This window comes from Haliotis cracherodii, unplaced genomic scaffold (genome assembly GCF_022045235.1).
Source record: "Haliotis cracherodii isolate W230 unplaced genomic scaffold, xgHalCrac1.p SCAF_6, whole genome shotgun sequence".
In the NCBI taxonomy this organism is placed as follows: domain Eukaryota; kingdom Metazoa; phylum Mollusca; class Gastropoda; order Lepetellida; family Haliotidae; genus Haliotis; species Haliotis cracherodii.
In genome coordinates, this window is record NW_027266319.1 from 46,635,543 (window position 1) to 46,662,761 (window position 27,219).

The 27,219-nt window shown below is 41.1% G+C and overlaps 1 protein-coding gene across 4 annotated transcripts in view; it reads right to left on the reverse strand.

The window, feature by feature from the left end:
* LOC139445055 (molybdate-anion transporter-like) overlaps positions 1-27,219 on the reverse strand; it is a 79,098-nt gene that overhangs the window by 42,285 nt on the left and 9,594 nt on the right. For all 4 annotated transcript variants that reach the window (XM_071226124.1, XM_071226125.1, XM_071226127.1 and 1 more), the window contains exons 2-5: positions 16,211-16,355; positions 14,792-14,852; positions 5,638-5,745; positions 2,799-2,917 (exon numbers count right to left, since the gene is read on the reverse strand). In XM_071226124.1, the coding sequence (XP_071082225.1) occupies positions 2,799-2,917; positions 5,638-5,745; positions 14,792-14,852; positions 16,211-16,355 (433 nt within the window). The remainder of the gene's footprint in view (positions 1-2,798; positions 2,918-5,637; positions 5,746-14,791; positions 14,853-16,210; positions 16,356-27,219) is intronic.

A 27,219-nucleotide genomic window follows, 5' to 3' on the forward strand; every position in this document is an offset into this window, starting at 1 on the left:
GTTGATTGCCATCGACTGATGTCTCTTAATGTAATTTCAGATTAGCTCCCATGTCATAAGTGTGTTTACAATGTGAAAAGTAAACTTCAGTAGCACCTCTCAGGTGTTCCTCTGTTGTCTGTTGTCTTGTATGTATATAACAAGAATTGATCATGTTATTAAACACAATATTTCTGGACTCCATATAACACACAAACATTGGTGAAGTATTTATGTTGGGCTCAACCAAGCTGAACAAGCCAAGAAATTAATCAATGCTTTAATATGAAGTTGCCAGTAGATAAATCAATGACCTCCGGCTGTTACCATTCGACAATGTCTCAATGTGTACCACAAAAGCTGTTACAGTCATTAGATATATAATTCAGCCACTGATATAGCCATAGATCCCCTCAAGCACGGTGAGCACAGGCTGCTATCAATGTGAGAGTCGTATCAACAATGATCATGAAGCTTCTTGGTCAATATGAACAGGAGAAAATTTGCAGTGTGTTCTGTCAGCAATGGGGACATAATCCCACCAACACATAATTCTTTTACTCTGTGCATTTGTGTGTGTGTGCGTGCGTGCACAGGTAGGGGAATAATAGACATGCATTCTAGTATTATGTATAAAACATTTCAAAGAAACATTTAAACTAGCAAGGTGTTATTTTCTGTCACTATCCAGTGTAGTTTTACTTATGCTACATTAATAGAAGCTCTCTATTCTTTTTGGTTTCTGAGCAGCTGCCACCATGTTTTCAAGTACATGTATAACCATTCTTATAGTGCCATTCAGGAAGAATCAGCTCTCTGACGAAGTTTAACATTATTTAGTTTCTTTTTTGAAAATAGAGTTTTCCATGGTGCTAGCCTTGATAACCTTCTGCAGTTGGCCATTAATGGGGGATGGGGCCACCTGTAGGAGTCCTTTGGAATCCCAGAAAACTAAAACCATCATCTTGCCAGCTGATGAACTGATGGTTCCACTGCTTTGTTTAGTCTGGCTGATTGTGGTGAACCCAAGACTCATGCAGGGTTACAAATCACTCAACACAATCAGCTGTGTCTGCTTCAACACGATGCAAATTGTCACCATGAGGTATAACATAGGTAGCAAATGCTGACTGGACACAAGTGTGTCCACAATAAGTTCTTAAAAGAGACATGTTGAAAATTAAACAGAGAGAAGAGTGAGTGAATATTGATTGACACTGTGAGTAAAAAAAAGCAATCACAGGTAAAGTTTCTAAACACAAGCAAATTCCTATACTGGAATGACAACAAAACAAAAACTAAATGGATATATCTACAAATCTCTCTTCATAATAATATACATTTTTCAGATCACAGACAATCATATTTTAGATTATATTGCCCTTGCCTTTCGATAAGACTGGCACTGGTGGAAGAGTTTTCACGATCATACCCTCGTGAAAGAATCACTTTCATATTCAATTATGATCTGAACACACATTGTCAAGACCATAAAATTTTATAACTGCAGAATGTTGTCTGCCGCATGCAAACGAAATGAACAGCTGATCATGGTAAACATGCCTCGTAAATGATCTATAATTGTACTAGCGTATAATTGCTCCTAAAGTCAACAATGAACAGAAATACATGAATAACAAGAAAGAAGTGAGCCAAGCTCACATACCCCTGTTATCCCCGCTGGTCAACAACAAATAGTAAATAGTTTGTTAATAGATGAAATATACCTGTTGCTTTCAGTCAGAGGAACTGCCCTTTCCTTTGTAACCCCATGAGCTATACAAAACCAATCATCAAAATTTCTTAATTCCATCATGTTTCCATGAAAACAACAAAAGAGAAAACTTTCAGAATCTTATAAAAGATAAAAAAACAATCATAGTGGTTAATGTAGCAAGTTTGCTGAAGCTAGGATACATAATATTGTAAACATGGATCGTACAAAAACTCTACCCAAAATTTATGTTTCACCATGATTCCATGGAAACGGCAAAAATACAAAAATTCAGAATCTTTAAACTAGCAAAAGGCACAAGTACTCATTGTGGTAAATGTGTGTAGCAAGTTTGGTGAAGCTAGGGTGCATAGTTAAAAAGATATGGGTCGTACAAAGCACCCACCCTAAAAGTTTAAGTTTCTTAATGTGTCTATGGAAACGGCAAAAATTAAAAAATTCACAATCTTACAACTAGCAAAAGGCACAAGTAGTCATTGTGGTAAATGTGTGTAGCAAGTTTGGTGAAGCTAGGGTACATGGTTAAAAAGTTATGGGCCGTACAAAAGCTCGGACAGAAGGACGGACGGAACGCTATATACCCCCGATTTACTTCGTAAACGGGGGGTATAATAATGTAGACAAGAAACAGAAATATAAATACTAATGTAATTTGTTTTAATACTAATGCTAATATTTTTAAGCATTATCATAGTGGAATAATTAATATAATCGAAATATCCGAGGACATATTTATAAAATCTAGTAACATTAGTTGCAATATAATTTAAGTTGCAAATACCGAAAATCAAATACAGTTTCCACTGTGTCGAAGACGAAATATCTCTGTAAATTAGCAAAATCTCATCACATGTCTAAAAATATCATTGCTTTCAGACCAGGGGAGATTTTCTCTTATAGCTAAAGATTTCCAGGATAATCCCTGGCCTGGCAGATGATGCACAAGATCTATGCTGTCTGGGTACAATGACACACAATCATCCAGGTCATTTACTGTAACCATCCATTCCAACCAGGAATCCAAAATATACTTTTCTCCATAAACTGGAGAAAATTGGGAGTATATAATAATGTTTATACTCACACAAATCCAAACCGATCAGCAAAGAACTGTGCAACAAGACCTGCCACAATGGCCACCAGAGAGTTGCCAAGAATAGCATTACTGAAGATGCTGCCAAGTAAATCTTGATCAAATCCTCTCTGGAAGAAAATAACTTCAACATTAATACGATGCACTTGGTCATTAGGTTGGGTGAGGTAAAAACATTGAATACCGAAAGTTATTAACTGACATTGCATGGAGACACGTTTTGACATATATAGCATGGAAACAGGCCTTGACATATATAGCATGGAAACGGCCCTTGACATATATAGCATGGAGACACGCCTTGACATATACAGCATGGAAACGGGCCTTGACATATATAGCATGGAGACACGCCTTGACATATACAGCATGGAAACGGGCCTTGACATATATAGCATGGTGACACGCCGTGACAAGACATAGCATGCAGACTCGACTTGATATATATAGCATGGAGACACGCCATGACATATAGCATGGAAACGGGCCTGGACATATATAGCATGGAGACACGCCATGACTAACACAGCATGGAGACACGCCTTGACAAGACATAGCATGGAGACACGCCTTGACATATATAGCATGGAAACGTGACTTGACATATATAGCATAGAGACACCTTGACATATATAGCATGGAGTCACGCCTTGACATATAAAGCATGGAGACACGCCGTGACTAACACAGCATGCAGACTCTGTTGGACATATATAGCATGGAGACACGCCTTGACATTTATAGCATGGAAACGGGCCTTGACATATATAGCATGGAGACACGCCTTGACATACATAGCATGGAAACGGGCCTTGACATATATAGCATGGAGACACGCCTTGACATACATAGCATGGAAACGGGCCTTGACGTATATAGCATGGAGACATGCCTTGACATATATAGCATGGAAACGGGCCTTGGCGTATATAGCATGGAGACATGCCTTGACAAGACATAGCATGCAGACACGCCTTGACATATATAGCATGGAGACACGCCTTGACATATATAGCATAGAGACACCTTGACATATATAGCATGGAGTCACGCCTTGACATATAAAGCATGGAGACACGCTGTGACTAACACAGCATGCAGACTCGCTTGGACATATATAGCATTGAGACACGCCTTGACATATATAGCATGGAAACGGGCCTTGACATATATAGCATGGAGACACGCCTTGACATATATAGCATGGAAACGGGCCTTGACATATATAGCATAGAGACACCTTGACATATATAGCATGGAGACACGCCTTGACATATATAGCATGGTGACACGCCGTGACTAACACAACATTGAGACACGCCTTGACAAGACATAGCATGCAGACACGCCTTGACATATATAGTATGGAGACACCTTGACTTTTATGGCATGGACACACGCCTCGACTCTTGATGTACTTTGCATGGATACATGCCTTGATTTTCTTCACATGGCCATTCGTCTATACCTCTTGATGATCAGATAATTACAGCCTAAGTCTTCTGTATCTCATCTTGATATTTATGGAATATTTGCTCAATATTTTGTTAGTTCGTTGTTTAAACGCCGCACTCAGCAATATTCCAGCTATGTCAGCTGTCTGTAAACAACCAAGTCTGGACCAGACAATCTAGTGATTGACATGAGCAATTGGGAGAGCTGATGACATGCATCAACCGAGTCAGCGAGCCTGACCACCCAAACCAGTTAGTCGCCTCTTACAACAAACATAGTCACCTTATAGAGCAATCATGGGTTGCTGAATAACTATTCTAACCAAGATTTTTACAAGTGTTGCTAAATGAGATCATTTTGGTAATAATGCCAATTATCTTATCTCTACGTCAGAGTGTTGAGTGAGATCTGATTGGTTCATGATATTTTAATAAAATACTACGTATCCTGCTACGAAGCCAAAAGCTGAAAGTCATGTGACACAACACAAGCTAACCTCAGCTCAATCAAACAGCCATTTTCCATAAATTTTAAATTTGTTTTTTTAGTTTTGGCTACAACTTTTATTGATGAAAAGTAAACAAAAATTATCATTGTGCAGTTTTTAGAGTTGCAGCTTGAACTAAGCTGAACACTGAAATTAGTTTCACTCTTTCAACACCTTTATAATTCTTTTTAAATAATTTTCCAAATATGTAAACAATGAAAAAAAAAGGAAATAGCTTAGTGGATTTTATGAAACTTGAATTTGCTGAAAATCGTCAAATTTTCGCTTCTAGATCCTTAACCTGGAAGTTATGAATGTGTTAGCTTACATCTTTTTATTTAAAACATACTTTTTAAGTTGTAAATGCATTATTTATTCTGTAAATAATTGAGTCGGAACCAGACATTCCAGTGATTGACATCATGAGCACCGATACATACAATTAGAATACAATGACATGCATCAACCAAGTCAGCAAGCCTGACCACGCAATCCCGTTAGTAGCCTCTTACGAGAAACATAGTCGCCTTTTACGGCAAGAATTGGTTGCTGAAGACCTTTTCTACCCCGGATATTCACGGGTCTCAGATAATGTGATAAACATAACTTTCATATGTATAAACAGTAGGATCAGACCTTTCAAATGGTGTATAACATGTAGTAGCAAAGATGTTTTACAAGCAGATAATTTCGGGAACTTGGTTGTCACAGCAGTAATGGCTTCTGGTTGACTGGTGTTGAAAGAGTTAAATACCAAAAGCATGTTTGTTGCTACAGAGCAAAGCACATCCTATCACCATGTTAACCACTAATCCTATAGCTGTGTGTGCCGGTTTCAGCTGTACAGACAGGGAAGTAATACTCTATGACATCAGATACTGGTCATACCTTGTTGTGTTCATAGACAAGCCAGGATTCAAAAGCACTGTAGAGGATGGAGGTTGCCATACCTCCCAAAAATCTGCCTAACATCAGGATCCAGAAGTTGTTGAAGTGCTGCAACATTGGTCAAGACACAATTATCATAAACAATTTTGCACAAAAACAGTGTAATGGCACTGTAGCTAACAAAAGTTAGAAGCACTGATATTGAATATAATATTTTACACTAAATTCTATAGGTATAAGCAAAATATGGTGTCTTTTAAATGAAGAAACATACATGCCAAAGTTCAGATTCCTTAAGCTGGCAATTTCAGAAGGGTAGAGAACTTAGGAGCTTGGTCAAAACAAGCGTGAGCATGTTTAGGAGATAAACCTACTGTGTCCCACTGTAGAATAGATACCTCTTTATTTTAATTTTGAACCGAGCGCTGTAGCGTGAGGTTTCAAATTATCATAAAGAAGTATCTATTTTACAGTGGGACTACATCAAATTTGAAAACACAGTAGGTTTATCTCCATTCTACCATGACGGCAACGAGGCTTTTCATCTGTATGCAAAAGATATGCCTTTGTTAAATCTTTTAATGTCATCATCGAAGCAGTCAGGAGTGCGGCCTAGCCAACTCCCAAAACATCCGATATCAAACTACCGAATTTCTTCTATATGACGCAATGCCATCTGTTAATTTCGCCAGAGCCCTTGCCTCGGCGTGTATAAGAGACCTGGCTAGTATTAGAGACCCAGCGTGTATTAGAGGAAACATAGATACGTTATACAGTTCATATGGGGTGATCGATCGGCAGCCATTTTCTATGACTTGATATGTTGGCTACCTATGTATTCATATGCACTTTTTTGTGTGAAAAGGCTTAATATATTTGCGAGGGGTTTCCGTAGCAAAAAGGAAACCTCTTTTTAACCAATCAGAATCAAGCATTCATCAATGTCATGGTAGAATTGCATATAAATCTCACTGCAATATATCACAATACAAAGATCTGTATAGTTATACATATTGCCATACGTATTTGGGCAAAAATGATATATACTTGTACTGTTCAAATGGTACTCCTTCATTCAATGATCAGATAGTAAGATGGGTAGTATGGATAATCAAGACTACCTATTGCATCATCAACATGGAATATCAATGTAAACAGCATGAAGTGTGTGCTGTTTACGTGGCTTAGATAGGAACCCAGTCCATCCAAATGCCTCAAGATAATAGACATAATTTTATATGATATACTTATATATTAATTCTTCTGTGACTGTATTGGAAAATATTGATACTCGGGGTTGTATTGCGATACGATTATTTGCCAAATACTGTTATGCCAGTTATATCACACCTATATTCAAAGCACAAAGGAAACATCAAGGTTAAACAATGAAATATTGCAAAATACAGAACATATGTATTGAGTCCCACTACTGAAACAGCATATGCCAATTATGATAATACCAATATGAAATGACCACATGATAACCAGAAATAAATTATGAAAAATAAAAAAAAATTGATCTGAACTTTTTAGCATATTTAGGTGACATTATTGATGGTAACAAGCATGTGAAATTAAAGCTTTCTTTGTCTAGTGGTTTCTGAGGAGAAGATGTTAGCAACATACACTGCATGCCGGATGATGTATGCCTGATGCCAGACGATGGACACCATATGCCTGATGATGCATACCGGGTGCCAGACAATGGACACCATATGCCTGATGATGCATGCCAGGTGCCAGACAATGGATACCATATGCCTGATGATGCATGCCGGGTGCCAGACAATGGACACCATATGCCTGATGATGCATGCCGGGTGCCAGACAATGGATACCATATGCCTGATGATGCATGCCAGGTGCCAGACAATGGATACCATATGCCTGATGATGCATGCCGGGTGCCAGACAATGGATACCATATGCCTGATGATGCATGCCAGGTGCCAGACAATGGATACCATATGCCTGATGATGCATGCCAGGTGCCAGACAATGGATACCATATGCCTGATGATGCATGCCGGGTGCCAGACAATGGATACCATATGCCTGATGATGCATGCCGGGTGCAAGACGATGGACACCATATGTCGGATGATGCATGCCAGGTGCCAGACAATGGATACCATATGCCTGATGATGCATGCCGGGTGCAAGACGATGGACACCATATGTCGGATGATGCATGCCGGGTGCCAGACAATGGATACCATATGTCGGATGATGCACGCCGGGTGCCAGACGATGGACACCATATGTTGGATGATGCATGCCAGGTGCCAGACGATGGACACCATATGTCGGATGATGCATGCCAGGTACCAGACGATGGACACCATATGCCGGATGATGCATGCCAGGTGCCAGACAATGGACACCATATACCTGATGATGTATGCCGGGTGCCAGACGATGGACACCATATGGCTGATGATGCATGCCGGGTGCAAGACGATGGACACCATATGCAGGATGATGTATGCCTGATGCTAGACGATGGATACCATATGTCGGATGATGCATGCCAGGTGCCAGACGATGGACACCATATGCCTGATGATGCATGCCGGGTGCCAGACGATGGACATCATATGCCTGATGATGCATGCCAGGTGCCAGACGATGGACACCATATGCCTGATGATGCATGCCGGGTGCCAGACGATGGACACCATATGCCTGATGATGCATGCCAGGTGCCAGACGATGGACACCATATGCAGGATGATGTATGCCTGATGCCAGACAATGGACACCATATGCAGGATGATGTATGCCGGGTGCCAGACGATGGACACCATATACCGCATGCCAGACAATGGACAATGTCGGTTGATGCATGCCAGGTGCCAGACGAAGGATACCATAAGCCAGATGATGTATGCCTGATGCTAGACAATGGACACCATATGCAGGATGATGCATGCCGGGTGCCAGACGATGAACACCATATGCTGGATGATGTATGTCAGATGCCAGACGATGGACACCATATGCAGGATGATGTATGCAGGATGATGTAAGACGGGTGCCAGACGATGGACACCATATGCAGCATGATGTATGCAGGATGATGTAAGACGGGTGCCAGATGATGGATTCCATATGCAGGATGATGTATGCCAGATGCCAGACGATGGACACCACATGCAGGATGATGTATGCCGGGTGTCTGACAATGGATACCATATGCATGATAATGTATGCCGGGTGCCAGACGATGGACACCATATACCGCATGCCAGACAATGGACAATGTCGGTTGATGCATGCCAGGTGCCAGACGAAGGATACCATAAGCCAGATGATGTATGCCTGATGCTAGACAATGGACACCATATGCAGGATGATGCATGCCGGGTGCCAGACGATGGACACCATATGCAGGATGATGTATGCAGGATGATGTAAGACGGGTGCCAGACGATGGACACCATATGCAGGATGATGTATGCAGGATGATGTAAGACGGGTGCCAGACGATGGATTCCATATGCAGGATGATGTATGCCAGATGCCAGACGATGGACACCACATGCAGGATGATGTATGCCGGGTGTCTGACAATGGATACCATATGCATGATAATGTATGCCAGGTGCCAGACGATGGACACCATATGCAGGATAATGTATGCCAGGTGCCAGATGATGGACACCGTCCATATGCAGGATGATGTATGCTGGGTGCCAGACAATGGACACCATATGCCAGATGCCAGACGATGGACACCATACGCAGGATGATGTATGCCAGATGCCAGATGCCAGACGATGGACACGACATGCAGGATGATGCATGCCGGGTGTCTGACAATGGACACCATATGCAGGCTGTTGTATGTAGGATGCTAGAAGATGAACACCATATGCTGGGTGCCAGACGATGGACACCATATGCAGAATAATGTATGCCAGATGCCAGACGATGGACACCATATGCAGGATTAAGTATGCTAGATGCCAGACGATGGACACCATATGCAGGATAAAGTATGCTAGATGCCAGACGATGGACACCATATGAAGGATAATGTTTGCCAGATGCCAGACGAAGGACACCATATGCAGGATAATGTATGTCGGATTTACCAGACAAGGGACACCATACGCCGGATGCCAGACAATGGACACCATATGCAGGATAATGTATGCCAGATGCCAAATGATGGACACCATATGCAGGATAATGTATGCCAGATGCCAGACGATGGACACCATATGCAGGATAATGTATGCCGGGTGCCAGGCAATGGACAACATATGCATGATAATGTATGCCAGATGCCAGATGATGAACACCATATGCTGGATGCCAGACAGATTAACCACGACATAATATCTCTGCAAGGTGACAGGGCTCAATGTTAAGCCATTGAGTATATAGAGAATACTACACTCATTCTCGTGAGATACCATTTTTACGAAACGAGAGGACTTTCTATGGTATCTGACCGAGCGAAATGAGGTCAGATACAATAGAAAGTTCACGAGTTTCGTTAAAATGGTATCTCACGAGGATGAGTGTGGTATTTTATTTATTACCCACGTTAAATATATATTTAAGAGTCAATACATAACAACTTTCGTTTGTTGACAAACCAAACTGAAACCGGTTGCAAAATCTGGTTGCGCATGAATATTGCCCAAATATGGGCATTGTTGACATTTTTATGCATACCCATTAACAACATGCGCCTGAAGTTGTGTTTGCAAACATAACAGCACTGACGCTCAAAATCCTTTTGGAAGAAATTCTTCAACCTATGGTAATTCAAGCGCCATGTTGTTAGTATGAAGGACACCGATATGAAAATTTGAAAAGTTACATTAGTGCCACGCTTTGAATATCGGATCAACAGTCGGTCACTCGCACTGCCGGTGTCCCGTCTGTGCAATCAAAATGGTTCGGTTTCCTTGATCTATCAGCTGAATTTATATCATGTTCATACTATTTTGGAAGAGGGAAGTCAGAGTGTTCGCCAAAGACAGTCATGTTAACTGTACCACCCTATACTGAAGACGTGAAAATCAACAAACTCAAGTCTGCTTGCATGTCAGTGACTGCTTCGAACCGGTATAAGAAAAGACAACCGTGATCTAGGCCTACTCACAGCGTTTTACGCTAGAGATAGGGAATGTTATTGTTCACATTTGGGATGTTTGGGGCCACAAAATCAGAAATCAGGCACACTTCAACGGAGTTTTCGAATGATTTGTATCAGAACTGTTCACTTTTAGTGATCTGGTCCTGCAGTCGTATACGTTCATTCATTGAACAACACCTACCGAAACAGTGCCACAAAATACTCTTCGAAGGGGACACTGATGGCACAAATGGACCATCCAAAGAAAGTCTAAATATCTGTCCAGATGTTTAAACAGACTTCATTTCACCAAGCTTATCCTATTACGTTAAATCAAATAGAAAGTTGTGAAAGTGGTCGGGTGCATCACGCTCATGGGGACCATGTTATTCCAAACACTAATTAGATTAGTCGTACATTGTAAATGGATATAGCTCGATTATTCTGTATAATGTCTGTACAAGCTCTATGCATAACTTATATATTTTGTTTGGTTTAATAAAGTGTTTGTAAATATCTCTCGTTCTCATTAATTTCTTCAGTTCTGCCTTGTAGTTGCAAAATGAATGACGTCTCGCGATTTTTTATGAATGAAAAAAGTAGTCCCGATGTGACAGAGGTCACAGTTATCCAATCAAAACGAATAAAACAAGGTCAACCTTGTACGACACACGTGTGACGTACGGATTTAGTATCTTACCACCTGTATCCTCACCACGTGGGTGATAAGTACTCATATGTTATCATTCACATTGGCATTTGAATATATATTTTACACCCTTTCGTCCTGTTTAAAGGGTATAATTTGAACTAGTGAGCCCACATTTTTAAAACATATATTTGCATAAAAAGCTGCTTCTGGTGACTTCTAATATATTCATACACAATCAAATGTGTCACATGTCCCATAAGTTCACAAAAATACTACACGTTACAGTAAGCCAGGCGGAGCACAATTGTGTGTGCTTCACTGAATACCTTATGTATATGTGGAGCTTGACTGAATTAAGAGTACCTTATGTATATGTTTGATCAGTAAATACAGATCTGTAAACCTGTACACAAGCAGAATAGGCTATATTGGGTAATAACGCACATGCAGTAGTGTTTTTTGCATATTTTAAGCAGTCACACATCTTATTTGTAGCTCTTAGGAGAGCCAAACTCTTCAAAACAATATTTAGGAATTCCAAAAACAGACGAATGTCAACACTGTCTATCTGTACAACACTATCTATTCTACTAACTAATTAGACAAAAAAATAACCTGGTAGAAATAGTAGAAAACTGAATTTTTCTGGAGACCTTCAGAAAGTCATACTGATGCCCCCAGCACAAAGTTCCCCAAGTTCCCACTGGTGGTATCTTCAAAATGGCCGCCGATTTTTTTTTAAGTTTTACATTCATGATATCAAATGAAAGCTCTTTTTATAGACTTTCACACAATACTTGATTCAACCTTGTTACATAATTAGGATTTGTTTTATTAGCATTTGAAGAATTACTTCTAAAGTTTTGGCAACAATGCAGTTTACCGGGCGCAGCCCGAGCTCTACCATCCAGTCAATTACCTCGCTATAGTGCTACCGCTGTTTCGCTGTACCGTTACCGTGCCTCACGCTTGGCAGTGACTCTCGCTTCACGATCCAACACCCGTTTTCGATTTTAGGGAAACTTACACGTCTTTACGATCCAACACCCCTTTTCGGTCTTAGGGAAACTTACACGTCTTTACAATCCATCACCCCTTTTCGGTCTTTACGATCAAACACCCCTTTTCGGTCTTAGAGAAACTTACACGTCTCTACGATCCAACGCCCCTTTTCGGTCCTTAGGGTTAGCTTGCTTTGGACAAGGGTTAGCTATAATTTCTTACCTTTTCAAGCGTTAATCCAGTTAATCCGATTGGTTGGTCATGTTGACATAAACAATGGCGGGTGTGGTTTCAAGAAAAGATTAATGGGAGAGCGAACAGTGACGTCACACGCATGCACAATTCATGTTTTTTCTGAATTACGCATGCTTATTATGTCTAATTAACGCATTAATTAGCCAAGCCAACGCGATGCGCGTTCGAGCCCCCACAGTGCTAATTGGATCTGAAAAAGTGCGCCCAGTAAAGTGCACTACTCCAACAGTGTTTTGTGGAATACCCGGTAACAGGTTGGATAATGATAAAAACAATCTATGAAAGAAAACAATGTATTTCTGAATTTGCAATACTTTAATCAAATTGGTAAACAGTAGAAAACATTCCATTGTGTCCATACAACACTTATATACTTTCTTACATAATAGTAGGATAGCCAAGAATTATTAAAATCAATCCCCTGGTGGAGCTGGAAGGAGATTTAATAGGTCCCTCAGCATTATGTCCAGTGTCTGCTGCAAATTAGTAAACAGTTGTGTCCACTTGGAACAGTACACGTACAGATGCATGTCAGGGATCAAAGTATGTGAACGCCGCCTTATATCTATCTGCCTGTCGAGCAGGATAATTTGTTTCACCAATACTGTTGGCAATATCTGTCTACAACAATCGCAAATACGAATTGGTTGATATTCCGACTAGTTTGGCATTTGCAGATGAATAAAGGGAATCCACGATTTGGTGATGGCCGACTGGCGAATGACTGGTTCAGTGGACATTTACCGGAGGTGTGTTCAGGATAGGCGATTGCGATATTACGAGTGCATGCACTGTTGAACACGACTGACTGCACGATTGTATGTGTTTACTTGTCGACAAGCCCCGGAGGTAGTTAGCCTAGTAATCCATGATTGTGTTGCACATTGTACAAACGTTTGCCTTTGCCCAGAATTGAATTTCCTCGCTGTACGCTCACATGATCACCGGCCCTCCTGAACACACCTCAGGAGAGAGTACATTTCATTATCACAGAAACTTTGGCAATGAAGAAAGTATCTGCTTTTGGGATTCCAAAGCTTCTTACAAATAGCACTGGCACAACATGTCTCAAGATTATCTAGCTCTGTTCTTGCAACGATTTGTGACTAAACCTGGATGAAATCTGAGTTCACCACTTCCAGGTTGGGTCCAATGAACAATCAAACAGTGGAAGCATTTGACATCACCACCACCACCATGACCACCACCTCCATCAGTTGGACAGGATAAGGCCTCCCTGTTGTGGGATGCCAAGTGTGACATCTTGGTGGACTATATTTTCAAAGGCCAGACAACAGGATGGAGCATATCATGCTGCACTTCTGAATCATTGATGGGATGAAAAAAAGTCCAAGAAATTCGGAAGCTGAGAAAAGGACAATGCGCCAGTGCACAAATCAGTCACTGCCATGGCTACATCCATGAGTGTGCCTTTCAACTGCTTTAGCACCCATCCTGATCTCCTGTATGGCTCTGTCAGACTTTCATCTTTTCCCAAACATGAAAAAAGCTCTGGCCAGAAGCCATTTCGACTCAATCAATGACGTCATTGCAATGGTGTGGGACTTTTCTGACAACCAAGAGGACTTTTTCAAAACAGGGATAAAATCCATATTAATTTGCAAAATTGTATCAATGTGGAAGGAAATTTTACTTTGAAAAGTAAACCATTTTTTTAATGTCTGTAGGTCAAATGGTTCTATGTGTGGTTCAGAACATATCAATCACGCCCTGTACATGTAGCAGTAAATATATGTTTGTAACTTGACACACCTTAATTGTTTTCACATCTATGTTCATATCAAAGCATGTCTGTAATCATGGTAAAGTTATGAAGTGTTGAAAGCATTCAAACAGGTTTGTCAGAGGTGATATATGACCCCTTGTGTTAGCCATGATACACACATGACAGGCTCATAAAGCAATCAGCTATCCTTCTTGGAACTCTGTGCCCTACATTCAGTCTCATTGTGCTGCTCCTGTGATTGAATGCAGGAGTCCTACAAAGAGAACAATTAGCAGAATTTTGTGTTAATGTCTGTCTTTGCCAATTTTTAAGAGTTTAAGCTTGTCTTGATCCCAATGCAATCGTAAAGTGCATGGCATGGTATTGAGTTCAGACTAGATAAGGTCGTCCCTTGCAGTCTTACCTTAGTGACACATGCAAGTCCGTACAACACTCCATAAAGAATACAGTTAGCCCGTCTCCCACTGAAAAAAACATTGTGCAAATCACAAACATGTGACAGGTATTGTTCTTGTACACACAATATTGAATGAACCTTATGAACACGATAAAAGATTAAACAAATTAAACATGGTCAAAAAGGAATCCTCTTTTATAATAAAGTGAACCTGTAAAACAGCTCTTAAACAGAAAGTTGGTGCTAGTATTAACAAGTTTATCAACATTATCATTGTTCATTATTCCACTTGTTTTCATATTTTTTGCACAAATGTAATTTTGGTTATACTACTACTCTGCAATCAATGTTTGCATAACTGACAGGCTGTTGTTTCTCTGTACAACAAACTGGACACTAACAGATTGATGAAGGCACTATGATCTTTAACATGGCACAAAGATGAGTATAGAAGGTATCTTCGACAACCAGGCAAATAAAATGATTTGATAAGGCCATCCTTCAGTGTTTAGCCATTACTTTTCTATGAAATTGACTGTCATATACAACAAAATCACTGAGCCTTACATTAGCTTGCAATTGATCTTGGCCATACAAAGTCTAAAACATACTTAAACAAAATAAATGTCACAGCCACGCAAATATCCTGTGAAACGTGTTACCCCTGTCCAGTTATTCCAGGAACATAACATATAAATGTTCACAGTTGCATTGATACTGTGGCTCCAGTGAGTTTAGGTCACAGCGCTGTGTGGCCCTAGTGATTTTAGGTCACTACACCTTGTGACCCCAGTGAGTATAGGTCACTACGCAGTGTGGCCCTAGTGAGTTTAGGTCACTACACCTTGTGTCCCCAGTGGGTATAGGTCACTACGCTGTGTGGCCCTAGTGATTTTAGGACACTACACCTTGTGACCCCAGTGAGTATAGGTCACTACGCAGTGTGGCCCTAGTGGGTATAGGTCACTACACTGTGTGGCCCTAGTGAGTTTAGGTCACTATACTTTAATTTTGTGATAATAGATCACAACATGATGTGAACCTAGTGATTATAGGTCACTACAGTATGTGGCCCCAGTGAAGATATAACACTACACTGCCTGGCCCCAGTGAGGATATGCCACTAGACAATGATATGCATGGCTCTTGTGAGGATCTGTCAATATATAGCATGGCCTTCATGAGGATATGTAAATACAATGCATGGCCTTCGTGAGGATATGTAAAAACTATGCATGGCCTTCGTGAAGATATGTAAATACAATGCATGGCCTTCGTGAGGATATGTAAATACAATGCATGGCCTTCTTGAGGATATGTAAATACAATGCATGGCCTTCCTGAGGATATGTAAATACAATGCATGGCTTCCTGAGGATATGTAAATACAATGCATGGCCTTCGTGAGGATATATCACTACTTACAATTTGTCAGCAAAGGAGCCGACTACTGTGCCGATGATCATGCTGGAGCCAAAGCCTGCTACAAAGAGGACCTCGATCTGATGTGTGGTCATGCTGTAGCTATCATACAGGGCATACACATGAGGCCCCTGTAGCCAATCGCCAGCTGAAACACACACACAATAATAAGATGGCATGTAAAGTACAGTGATTTAACAGATGTGAAATCCTGCATCCACCCAGATGCAGAAAATTCATATGGATGTTTAGCAATGAAGATTGTGTTGTCAATGTATGTTTTCTGTAATAATAAATCATAAACTGCATGCACTACAGCACAGGATATAAATACAACTAGTTCACATGAGCTACGGTGCATCACTCTTGGTGATCCTTCTGTAGTACATACACAAGCATCAAGTTGATGCAACAATATTTCTTATGAGGGCACAGGTGTTTGATTATATTTCACCATATGGGATTAATGTAGCCATAACAGCCTGTGACAGTATTTTGACTGTGCCATTTAAAATTTCATTGTGCATATGGTACAAGGGTGCAGTCTAAAAAGATCCTTGTTCAATTGTAGTTATTCAATAAAGTGACAGTCATTAGTTACATCAATACCAAAGAGGCAGTAACAGTGGTGACTTTCTGGTATTATGTAACTTGTTTGTCTACTGTAGAGCCAGCAAATGGCTGTTTCCACACTGTAGTGATATGTTAAAATGGAAACTTTTATACGGATATCTGAGTCTTTTATCACTTGATTATATTGTATATAGTTAGTATAACCATGTACACATCATGCTGTTTACATGATAAGAAAGACCCACTCAATAAAACTTTTCCAAAGTCTTAAGGTTTAGTATGGTCAAACAAGAATGTATTTCAAGTAATGTTCCATATAAAGGGGTTGATCAACATGATGCAACACTGGGTATATCAGCCGAGGACTTGGTATATTTCCTGAAAAACAAGATAATCCAAATGGCATCTTGTAATAACAGTAAAGATTCTCCGATTGCATGCCATGCAGTGTCCGACACTGTACCCATATGTAATCAGGAATCATCACAGGACCTGTGGACAACATTGAGACCTGTCAATAAGCAAAAGAACGTTATAAACAATTGATATATTCATGGGCCTTGGAAATTTGATCTGAGATTTCTACTGATGACCTTTCAACTATCAATGCCAGTGGACAGCAAATATGCCAACAAAAATGCCAAAATAAGACAATATTTAAATTTGTGTGATAGCAATATTGTTGCCAAAATTCAATAGCCTACATTTTACATGTTGTAAATATGCTGAGTCTTATGTTGACGTGTTAAATTTCGACAAAAGATTGACCTAGAGTGTTTAATAAAATATTTATAAGTCCAGGCAAGACTTAGTCCAATTTATCATTTGTATTTTTGTATTTATGTGCTTGATAAAGATTTGTTTATCCAATACTTCACTTTCCCATCAATACATCTTCAAAGTTTCTTGGCAACTATACTGAACAACAAAAGTTCCTGTGACATTGAATAAGATTTAATGCAAAGTTATGTTTTTTTATCAAATCTGAAATAATTTCAGTTTGCGGCAGATAAAAGACTCCTGTAAGTGTTCAAATGGTTTAATTTGCCATACTGACTTCAGAAAATGTGTGATTTCATAAAAAACATGAACATGCCAAAATGTCAATTTACAAATCAATAGTGTGTGTGTCCACCTCTGGTTGAGATGCAAGCAACACATCTTTGTCTCATGGAATGGACCAGGTGTCGCACAAAGTCCTGTGGGATATCTGTCCATATCTGCTGGAGCATGTTTTGAAGCTCCTGGAGTGTCTGTGGAACACGTGGTTGACGTCGAAGGCGCCGATCCATCTCATCCCACATGTGCTCAATTGGTGAGAGATCAGGGGAGCGAGCCAGCCAGGGGATGACATTCACGTTGTTTTGTTGCAGAGAATCCTGAACAAGTCGAGAAATATGAGGCCGGGCGTTGTCATGTTGAAAGGTAATGCATGGGCCATGATGACGCAAAAACGGTAGAACAACAGGGCTGATGATCTTGTCGCGGTAGCGCTGTCCATTGAGATTTCCAAAATCAAACGGGTCCTCTGTCTTGCTGTAATGCCACCCCATACCATAATGCTACCACCCCCGAACCGATCTTCTTCCATGACACAATGATTGACGTAATGTTCACCTCGACGTCGGTACACTCGAATCCGTCCATCGCTGTGGCTGAGGTGAAAACGAGACTCGTCAGTGAATAGAACTTGTCCCGTCATGGCCGTCCAGCGAAGACTTGATAAAAGTCAGCTTTTGCATGGAATGCATGCTTTTCTGTAGCAGTTGCATTTTTGTGACTTGATTCCATACATGTACTACAATATTGAAAACCAAACATTGTTTGAGAAAATACACTAAAATATTGGTGTCACAGGAACTTTTGTTGTTGAGTATATTAAATGATAATTAGAAAAAAGAACCTAGTATTCTCATGATGAGTTATTTACTTGTAATGTTTAATTCTAATTTACAAGCGAAAGCTAATCTAAAGCAAACTAATTATGCTTCAGGTATTAGGCTAGGTGCTCCAGGGCACCTACACCTCCACCACTACCACAACGTGCTGACCTGGAACTTAGCGTTTCTTGTATATCCACCTGTTTAATTAACTATGAAGTAAAATTGTACACAACCCAAGCCAATGACGTTATGTTACCGTATTTTCTTGAGTATAGTGCGCAGCCATGTATAATGCGTACCCCGCTCTAGCGGATTCAATATTTTTCGAATACCAAGTGCAGAAAAAAAATTACACCGTACCCCTTTAGCGAAGTCCGGCAAACGAACTGGTGATGAGAAACTTGGTCAGTACAAATTCGAAATTTGAGATAAAAAAATCACCAGAGTGAGACATGTTGATTTACCGTTTAAATTGTATTTTTTGTTCTGCTAGGCATTGTTTTATATCCAGGGATTAAGATTACCTTGTGTATTTTCTCGTAAACTAAGCCAGACACAGCAATCAGCTGTACACACGTTTTCTTCGAATCTACCGGTGATTCGGTCAAGACACACCCAATGATATAACTTTACAGGATTTTAATGCAAGGATCGGCAAAAATTGTATCTGAAACTATTTTTTTATCAGGAATAATATATTCCAATGTCTTGTTAATTTAGATGCAGCTTTTACTAAATATATTTAAAATAATAACAACCCTAAACGAAGCAGCTGATCGCTATTGCCAGGTATTATTTTTTACATGGAACCAGTCTGACCAGTCCACGTCAAGGCTCCCGTGCACGTGATCGCGTGATCGCGAGTGTTGACATAGAATCATCCAAGAAAAACAAATGACTTTTGACGAGTCACAGTATGGCATTTATGATGTATGTATCCATTCTCTGTCAACTAAAGTTCGTTTCAAGGCGTCAATAGTGGTAGTCTGACCGTGGTTGCTGTTTATAACGGTGAGTTGTGTGATCTTCCGATCACTTCACACACGATTTCACCGAAATTAATTAAAACAATATTAAAAGGAATTTTGAATCAAATTAATAAAATAAGTTACAAACATAAGTCCAGATATACAAAGAACACTTTTTATAGCCAGACAGTGTACATGACTAATTTGCATACTTCAGTATGGATTTGTTGACATGGTATTTCCGGTGTTAGGTGCTCACGGTAATGTCTTACCATGGGGAAAAAATATCAAAACTCATTAATTCATGTATAATGCGCACCCCCTTCTACACAGCTGCGTTTTTTTAAAAAGTGTGCACTATACTCAAGAAAATATGGTATCACTTTCTACCTAGAACCGTACACCTGCCCCTTGCATCATTATCACGTCAGCTGTGTCTCACGCAGTTGGTGTAGCCATTGGGTATGACAAGCTACTTTGTCTGTCCTTCCCTACATCTCATTGCAGCAATGTGTATGGTTCACAATAAGGTAGGAAGTGTCAGTCTCTCATCAAAAGCTACCATCCTCAAGGCCAGTCATCAACTGAAGTCATGAAGAATTAAGAAACATAATGTAACAAGATCTGAGAAACAACAAGAACCTCTCTGAACTAGATCAAGAGTCCTCCAATGCCAAGCTTTCCCTTATCAAATATCTTAGTAACATTGCTCTGACAAACCCTTTCAAGATTTTGCTCCTTTACAGGACCAAGCAAGTACACCCGTCTATCCCCCAGAGATATGACCACAGCCATCATCATGCAGACCCTGCATCCATACAGAAACCCCCTCACAGGCACCTACAAAATGGACACTTTCAGCGAGTGAGTGAGTATGGTTTTATGCCGCTTTTCACGGATCGTACCAATGTGGGGCATCGAACCTGGGTCTTTGGCGTGATGAGCGTACGCTTTAACCATGTTAACCACTAGGCTTACACCACCAAGCCGACACTGTGTTCAAGACACATCGGGACTTACTAATTTGTATGTATTTAAATGGACTCAATTCATGATATATATTGTGTAATTGTTGATAATTGCCAGTATATAATAAATTGCCTTGTTGTTTTTTGTATGTGCAAAGTATACTTAGTACTCAAAATTACATCTTTAGTCATGCTAGATCTTTGAAGTTATTTGTGAAGGGAATCTTATAAAAATTATCACATAGATACACCTGGGGCCCAGAAAAACCTAGTTGTAGGGAATGTCTGACATGTCTCCAGGCCACCCCAGACACATAGATACAGCTAGGGCCTAGACAAACCTAGTTGTAGGGAATGTCTGACATGTCTCCAGGCCACCCCAGACACATAGATACAGCTTGGGCCTAGACAAACCTAGTTGTAGGGAATGTCTGACATGTCTCCAGGCCACGCCAGACACATAGATACAGCTAGGGCCTAGACAAACCTAGCTGTAGGGAATGTTTGACATGTCTCCAGGCCACCCCAGACACATAGATACAGCTTGGGCCTAGACAAACCTAGTTGTAGGGAATGTCTGACATGTCTCCAGGCCACGCCAGACACATAGATACAGCTAGGGCCTAGACAAACTTAGCTGTAGGGAATGTTTGACATGTCTCCAGGCCAGCCAGACACATAGATACACTAGGGCCTAGACAAACCTAGCTGTAGGGAATGTTTGACATGTCTCCAGGCCACCCCAGACACATAGATACAGCTGGGGCCTAGACAAACCTAGTTGTAGGGAATGTCTGACATGTCTCCAGGGCACCCCAGACACATAGATACAGCTAGGGCCTAGACAAACCTAGTTGTAGGGAATGTTTGACATGTCTCCAGGACATGCCAGGCACAAAGATACAGCTGGGGCCCAGACAAACCTAGCTGTAGGGAATGTTTGACATGTCTCCAGGCCACCCCAGACACATAGAAACAGCTCAGGCCCAGACAAACCTAGTTGTAGGGAATGTTTGACATGTCTCCAGGCCACGCCAGACACATAGATACGGCTAGGGCCTAGACAAACCTAGCTCTAGGGAATGTTTGACATGTCTCCAGGCCACCCCAGACACATAGATACAGCTAGGGCCCAGACAAACTTAGCTGTAGGGAATGTTTGACATGTCTCCAGGCCACCCCAGACACATAGATACAGCTGGGGCCCAGACAAACTTGGCTGTAGGGAATGTTTGACATGTCTCCAGGCCACGCCAGACACATAGATACAGCTAGGGCCTAGACAAACCTAGCTGTAGGGAATGTTTGACATGTCTCCAGGCCACGCCAGACACATAGATACAGCTGGGGCCTAGACAAACCTAGCTGTAGGGAATGTTTGACATGTCTCAAGGCTACACCAGACACATAGATACAGCTTGGGCCTAGACAAACCTAGTTGTAGGGAATGTTTGACATGTCTCAAGGCTACACCAGACACATAGATACAGCTGGGGCCTAGACAAACCTAGCTGTAGGGAATGTTTGACATGTCTCCAGGCCACGCCAGACACATAGATACAGCTAGGGCCTAGACAAACCTAGTTGTAGGGAATGTTTGACATGTCTCAAGGCTACACCAGACATATAGATACAGCTTGGGCCCAGACAAACCTAGTTGTAGGGAATGTCTGACATGTCTCAAGGCCACGCCAGACACATAGATACAGCTGGGGCCCAGACAAACCTAGCTGTAGGGAATGTTTGACATGTCTCCAGGCCACGCCAGACACATAGATACACCTAGGGCCTAGACAAACCTAGCTGTAGGGAATGTTTGACATGTCTCCAGGCCACGCCAGACACATAGATACAGCTTGGGCCTAGACAAACTTAGCTGTAGGGAATGTTTGACATGTCTCCAGGCCAGCCAGACACATAGATACAGCTAGGGCCTAGACAAACCTAGCTGTAGGGAATGTTTGACATGTCTCCAGGCCACGCCAGACACATAGATACAGCTGGGGCCTAGACAAACCTAGTTGTAGGGAATGTTTGACATGTCTCCAGGCCACGCCAGACACATAGATACAGCTGGGGCCTAGACAAACCTAGCTGTAGGGAATGTTTGACATGTCTCCAGGCCACCCCAGACACATAAATACAGCTGGTGCCTAGACAAACCTAGCTGTAAGGAATGTTTGACATGTCTCAAGGCTACACCAGACACATAGATAAAATTAAATGTATTGTCCAGGACTTCGAATTCAGATGAGGGATATTTTTGGGTCCAGCCACCCACACAACATATGTAGATATAGGATGTTAGTAGTAAGAAAGCAGCAGCATTTAGCAATTCAGTGTTTTAATGTCAGAATAGGATTATTCTTTCTTGGGCACAGCACCCACAAAAGGGAACTGGAGAAAATGTCCGCCCACAAATATTGCCACTGATCAATTAGAGAGAACGGCCGCCGCGTTCGAGAAAACGTCCTTTGTACTTAGAGAAAACATCCGATATGTTTAGTGAAAACATCCTCTGGTCATGCTAGCTTATTTCTTGTACATGTATATGGAATATGATAAAGTAACATTAAGAGAAGGATATGACACTTAATGATTTGTATACTGGGCTTTGATGTTGTTTTAATGTTGTTGTGTTTTAAAGGAGATAATCAAGATGAGATCGCAATTAATATAGGCTTAAAATAAGTAAAATAGGTAAAATAAGTACTGTAAATCTTGAAATTAAAGCGAGCATGAACTAAATGCGAAAAATGCAAGTGGTCTTGGCTCGCATTATTAAACATCGCATTTATATCAACAATAAGACATTTTGGATAGCAGAAATACCAACTTAGACATACACTGAACAACTATTTATTCCAGATCACTGTTTATTGAGCAGCACTTGTAACAAGTATATAAACAATGTCATTCAAACACAAATTACATCCTGTTAATTGTCACTGCTGGGGTCAAGACAAGCGTTCTACTCACTCATGTCATCACTGATCACACCTGGAAGTCCAGACACATGTCAAAGGCCGACATGAGCCAGCGTGCACGTATTGTTTACGCTGAAGTACTTTACTCAGCGCTAATAAGCGGTGCTATTTGGTGTGTGATTGGATTAAGGTGAGGATGCTCCTTTAAACCTGACAAGAGGACATTTTGTTTAGATACAAATCCACTGATGCTTGAGAGGAGGGGGTGTCGCATTCATAATGAGTCACATTTTTGGCTAGGGGCCAGGGGTCGCATTCTTTTTGGGACGCATTAATTTCACGTTTTACAGTATATATAAACTCAGAAATTCAATATAGAATCAATCAGTTGTGACACAGGTCCCTTATTGTACACAACCCTCCGCGCCTACCAAGTTCGGTCGCTCACCAGCTTAAACTGCACGGTTGTCAATCACCCAGGTCCCTGGGACTGACAAATATGAACTTGGAAATGGAGATGGCGGACTTATATCCAGAAATTACAATTGTTGAGAGTTCGCCCAACTCTCAAGAGAACCAGCCCAGCTGAAAAATCAATTAAAAAAAAAAGACCACAATACTGGCAAAATGCCGGTACCATGGTGAAACAGGGAAATAGCAAAAGCTAGGAGAGTGAGAAAGAGAGCCCTAAATAGGTAAAAAAGGGATAAATCAGCCTTCGCCCAAGTCCGAGCAGCCAGGACGAAAGTAAGACAACTCATAGACGATTCTAAAAAAGAGTCATGGCAGACCTTCTGCAAATCCCTTAATGAGAAAACAAATGCTAAAATAGTATGGAGCAAAATACACGCAATCAGGGGTAAGCGTAAACCCACAAAAATTCCCAAGTTAGCCAACGCTCATACAGTCAATGAAAAGGCCAACATTCTAGCTGAGCACTTCTCATCTGTCATCAGCAACACAAATTGCAGCGAAGAATTCAAACAGGAAAAAATGCTTATGCCTAAGATCTCAAACAGCCGCAAAGCAAGCATCTGGTATACAATATACCATTTACTGTGAGTTTGATGATGCGATACAACATAGAAAAGGCACAGCACCTGGTCTTGACACAACCAGCTAGAAGATATTGAAAAACCTACCTGATCAACCAGGCTTACTCACTGAGTTGTACAACACGATATGGTCCAAAGGAGAAGTCCCAAAAGCATGGAAACATGCTGCAGTTATCCCGCTGCTAAAGCAAGGGGAAAACGAAACACTACCAAACTCTTATCGACCGATCTCACTCCCCTCAAACATGTGCAAAGCCATGGAAGCCATGGTTACAAAAACGCTCATTCATCACCTTGAAACTGGCCACCACATACAACCTGACCAAAGTGGCTTCAGGAAGGGACACTCGTGTCTAGATCATATTCTAAGACTGGAAAATGAAATAAAAAAAGCTCAATTAAACAGACAATACCTGTCCGCAGTATTTCTGGACTTCAGCAAAGCCTTCGACATGGTATGGCATGACGGACTCCTCTCAAAACTAGCACAAAATGGAGTAGAAGGGAACATGGCAAACTTCATAGACAGCTTCCTGCAAGACAGGTCGCTATCAGTTAAAATAGGGAACAATCGATCGGATCCTATGGCACTGGACAATGGCATGCCACAAGGCAGCATTATAAGCCCAACCCTGTTTAATATCATGATCAATGATCTTTTTGACCATGTCAACTCTCCTACCCAAACTTCTAAATTCGCTGATGATGGAGCAATATGGGTAAAGCACAGAGATATTTCACAAATCAGAAAAAAACTCCAGTCAGCCCTGGACGGAGTAGATCAATGGTGCAATAAATGGGGATTCACCCTTTCAAGTGAAAAAACTGTTGGAGTTCTATTCAAACGCCGGGGGAAAGAGGCTATGATACCCCGTGTCTCCATAAAAGGCAAACCTATCAAATTCGAAAAATCTGCAATATTTCTAGGGGTGATCCTTGATCAACACCTCACTTGGCGCAAGCATATAGAATATGTGGAAAACAGATGTCAAAAAGACCTGAACGTATTACGGGCAATTTCAGGCACATCTTTGGGCACATCGAGGGACACTCAGCTGGACCTCTACAAAGCTCTTATCAGATCGAAAATTGACTATGGTTGTGAGGCTTTTCATTCAGCATCAAATACTGTCTTGAGGCGCCTAGACAGAATACAATACAAAGCCCTAATGCTGGCCACAGGCGCAGCAACAGGCACCTCACTAGAAGCACTACAAGCAGTAGAGAGAACTCCCATTGAAACTAAGAAGAGAGCAGGCAATATTATCGTTCTGGGGACGAACATCAAACCCTTTGGTTAAAAAGATATGGCAAGACAAAAACACCCGAGATGAAGCCCTAGCTCGAAAAAATCCCTCACTAAAGCCATCTGGGATATTAGTACGTGAACTCATTCGAAATCACAATTGCGATGACATTCAGCCTCCAGAAAGTCACTACAAAGGGTTACACCCTCCCTGGACTTCACAAACTCCCAAAGTTGAGACTGCTTTAACATCAGAAGTCACTAAAAGAGAAAACCCAACCCTACTACGATCAGTAGCTATCACTAAAATTCAAACTACCTGGGACAGCTGGGCCCATATATACACTGATGGATCGAAGAATCCTATCAACAACAGTGCTGGTTACGGGATCCATATCCACAGCTCCAAACCCCAAGCACATTCAGTTCGCTTGCCTGATGGTCAGTCAGTATTAACGGCCGAATTGGAGGCAATTCATCATGTACTCAAACTCATACCGGAACTCCCGGAAGCAAAGGAAGTCGTCCTATCAGACTCGCTAAGTGCACTTCAGGCCATCAGTGGCAGAAACTCAAACTCCAGGCCAAACACAGTCAACAATATTCTATACGAATATACAAAACTATCGGACCAAGGGCAACAGGTGGAGTTGTGTTGCATCCCCTCTCACATAGATATTCATGGAAATGAAAAAGCAGACTCACTGGCGAAGCTAGCTCTAGACAAAGCGGATATACAGCCTATTCCCTTTAGTAAACTAGAGATAAAAAGCAAAATCAAAGCCTCCATAGCAGAAAGATGGCAAGCCAAATGGGACACAAGTAAGATTGGCAGATGGCTATACAAAATTCAACCCATGGTCCAACAAAAGCCAAACTCATACTCAAATGAAAGGAAAATTGAAATTGCTATCTCATGCCTCAGACTTGGTCACAAAAAGCACTATGCCAAGGTTTGTTCATCTTGCAATCAGGCTGAAACCATTGACCACGTGTTACTAGAATATGAAGACCATGCCCCAGCCCGGGCTAGGTTAAAACAAGAATTGCAGTTAGATCCGCTATCTGTCATAGATCTCCTAAAGCCAAGAGATGCAATAGCGAAGGGCAAACTTACTCTATTTCTGAGAGATGGACAGCTGCTCGAACGTATATAAACAGAGCAGCCAAGGATAAAAAGTGAAATCTTATCAATATAAGAAAATAGAAATCATATCAATGCAAAAACAGAAATTATGTGAACACCGAACTCAGAATAGATATGTGTACCCTTCTCACACACAGGAGTCCCAAAGAGGGTCTGGTCAGCCGAAATTGCCTAGGCAGAGGGCGACCTCTTAAACACTTAATGCAACAACAACATATAGAATCATTCTCTTGTGATGTCTGTGA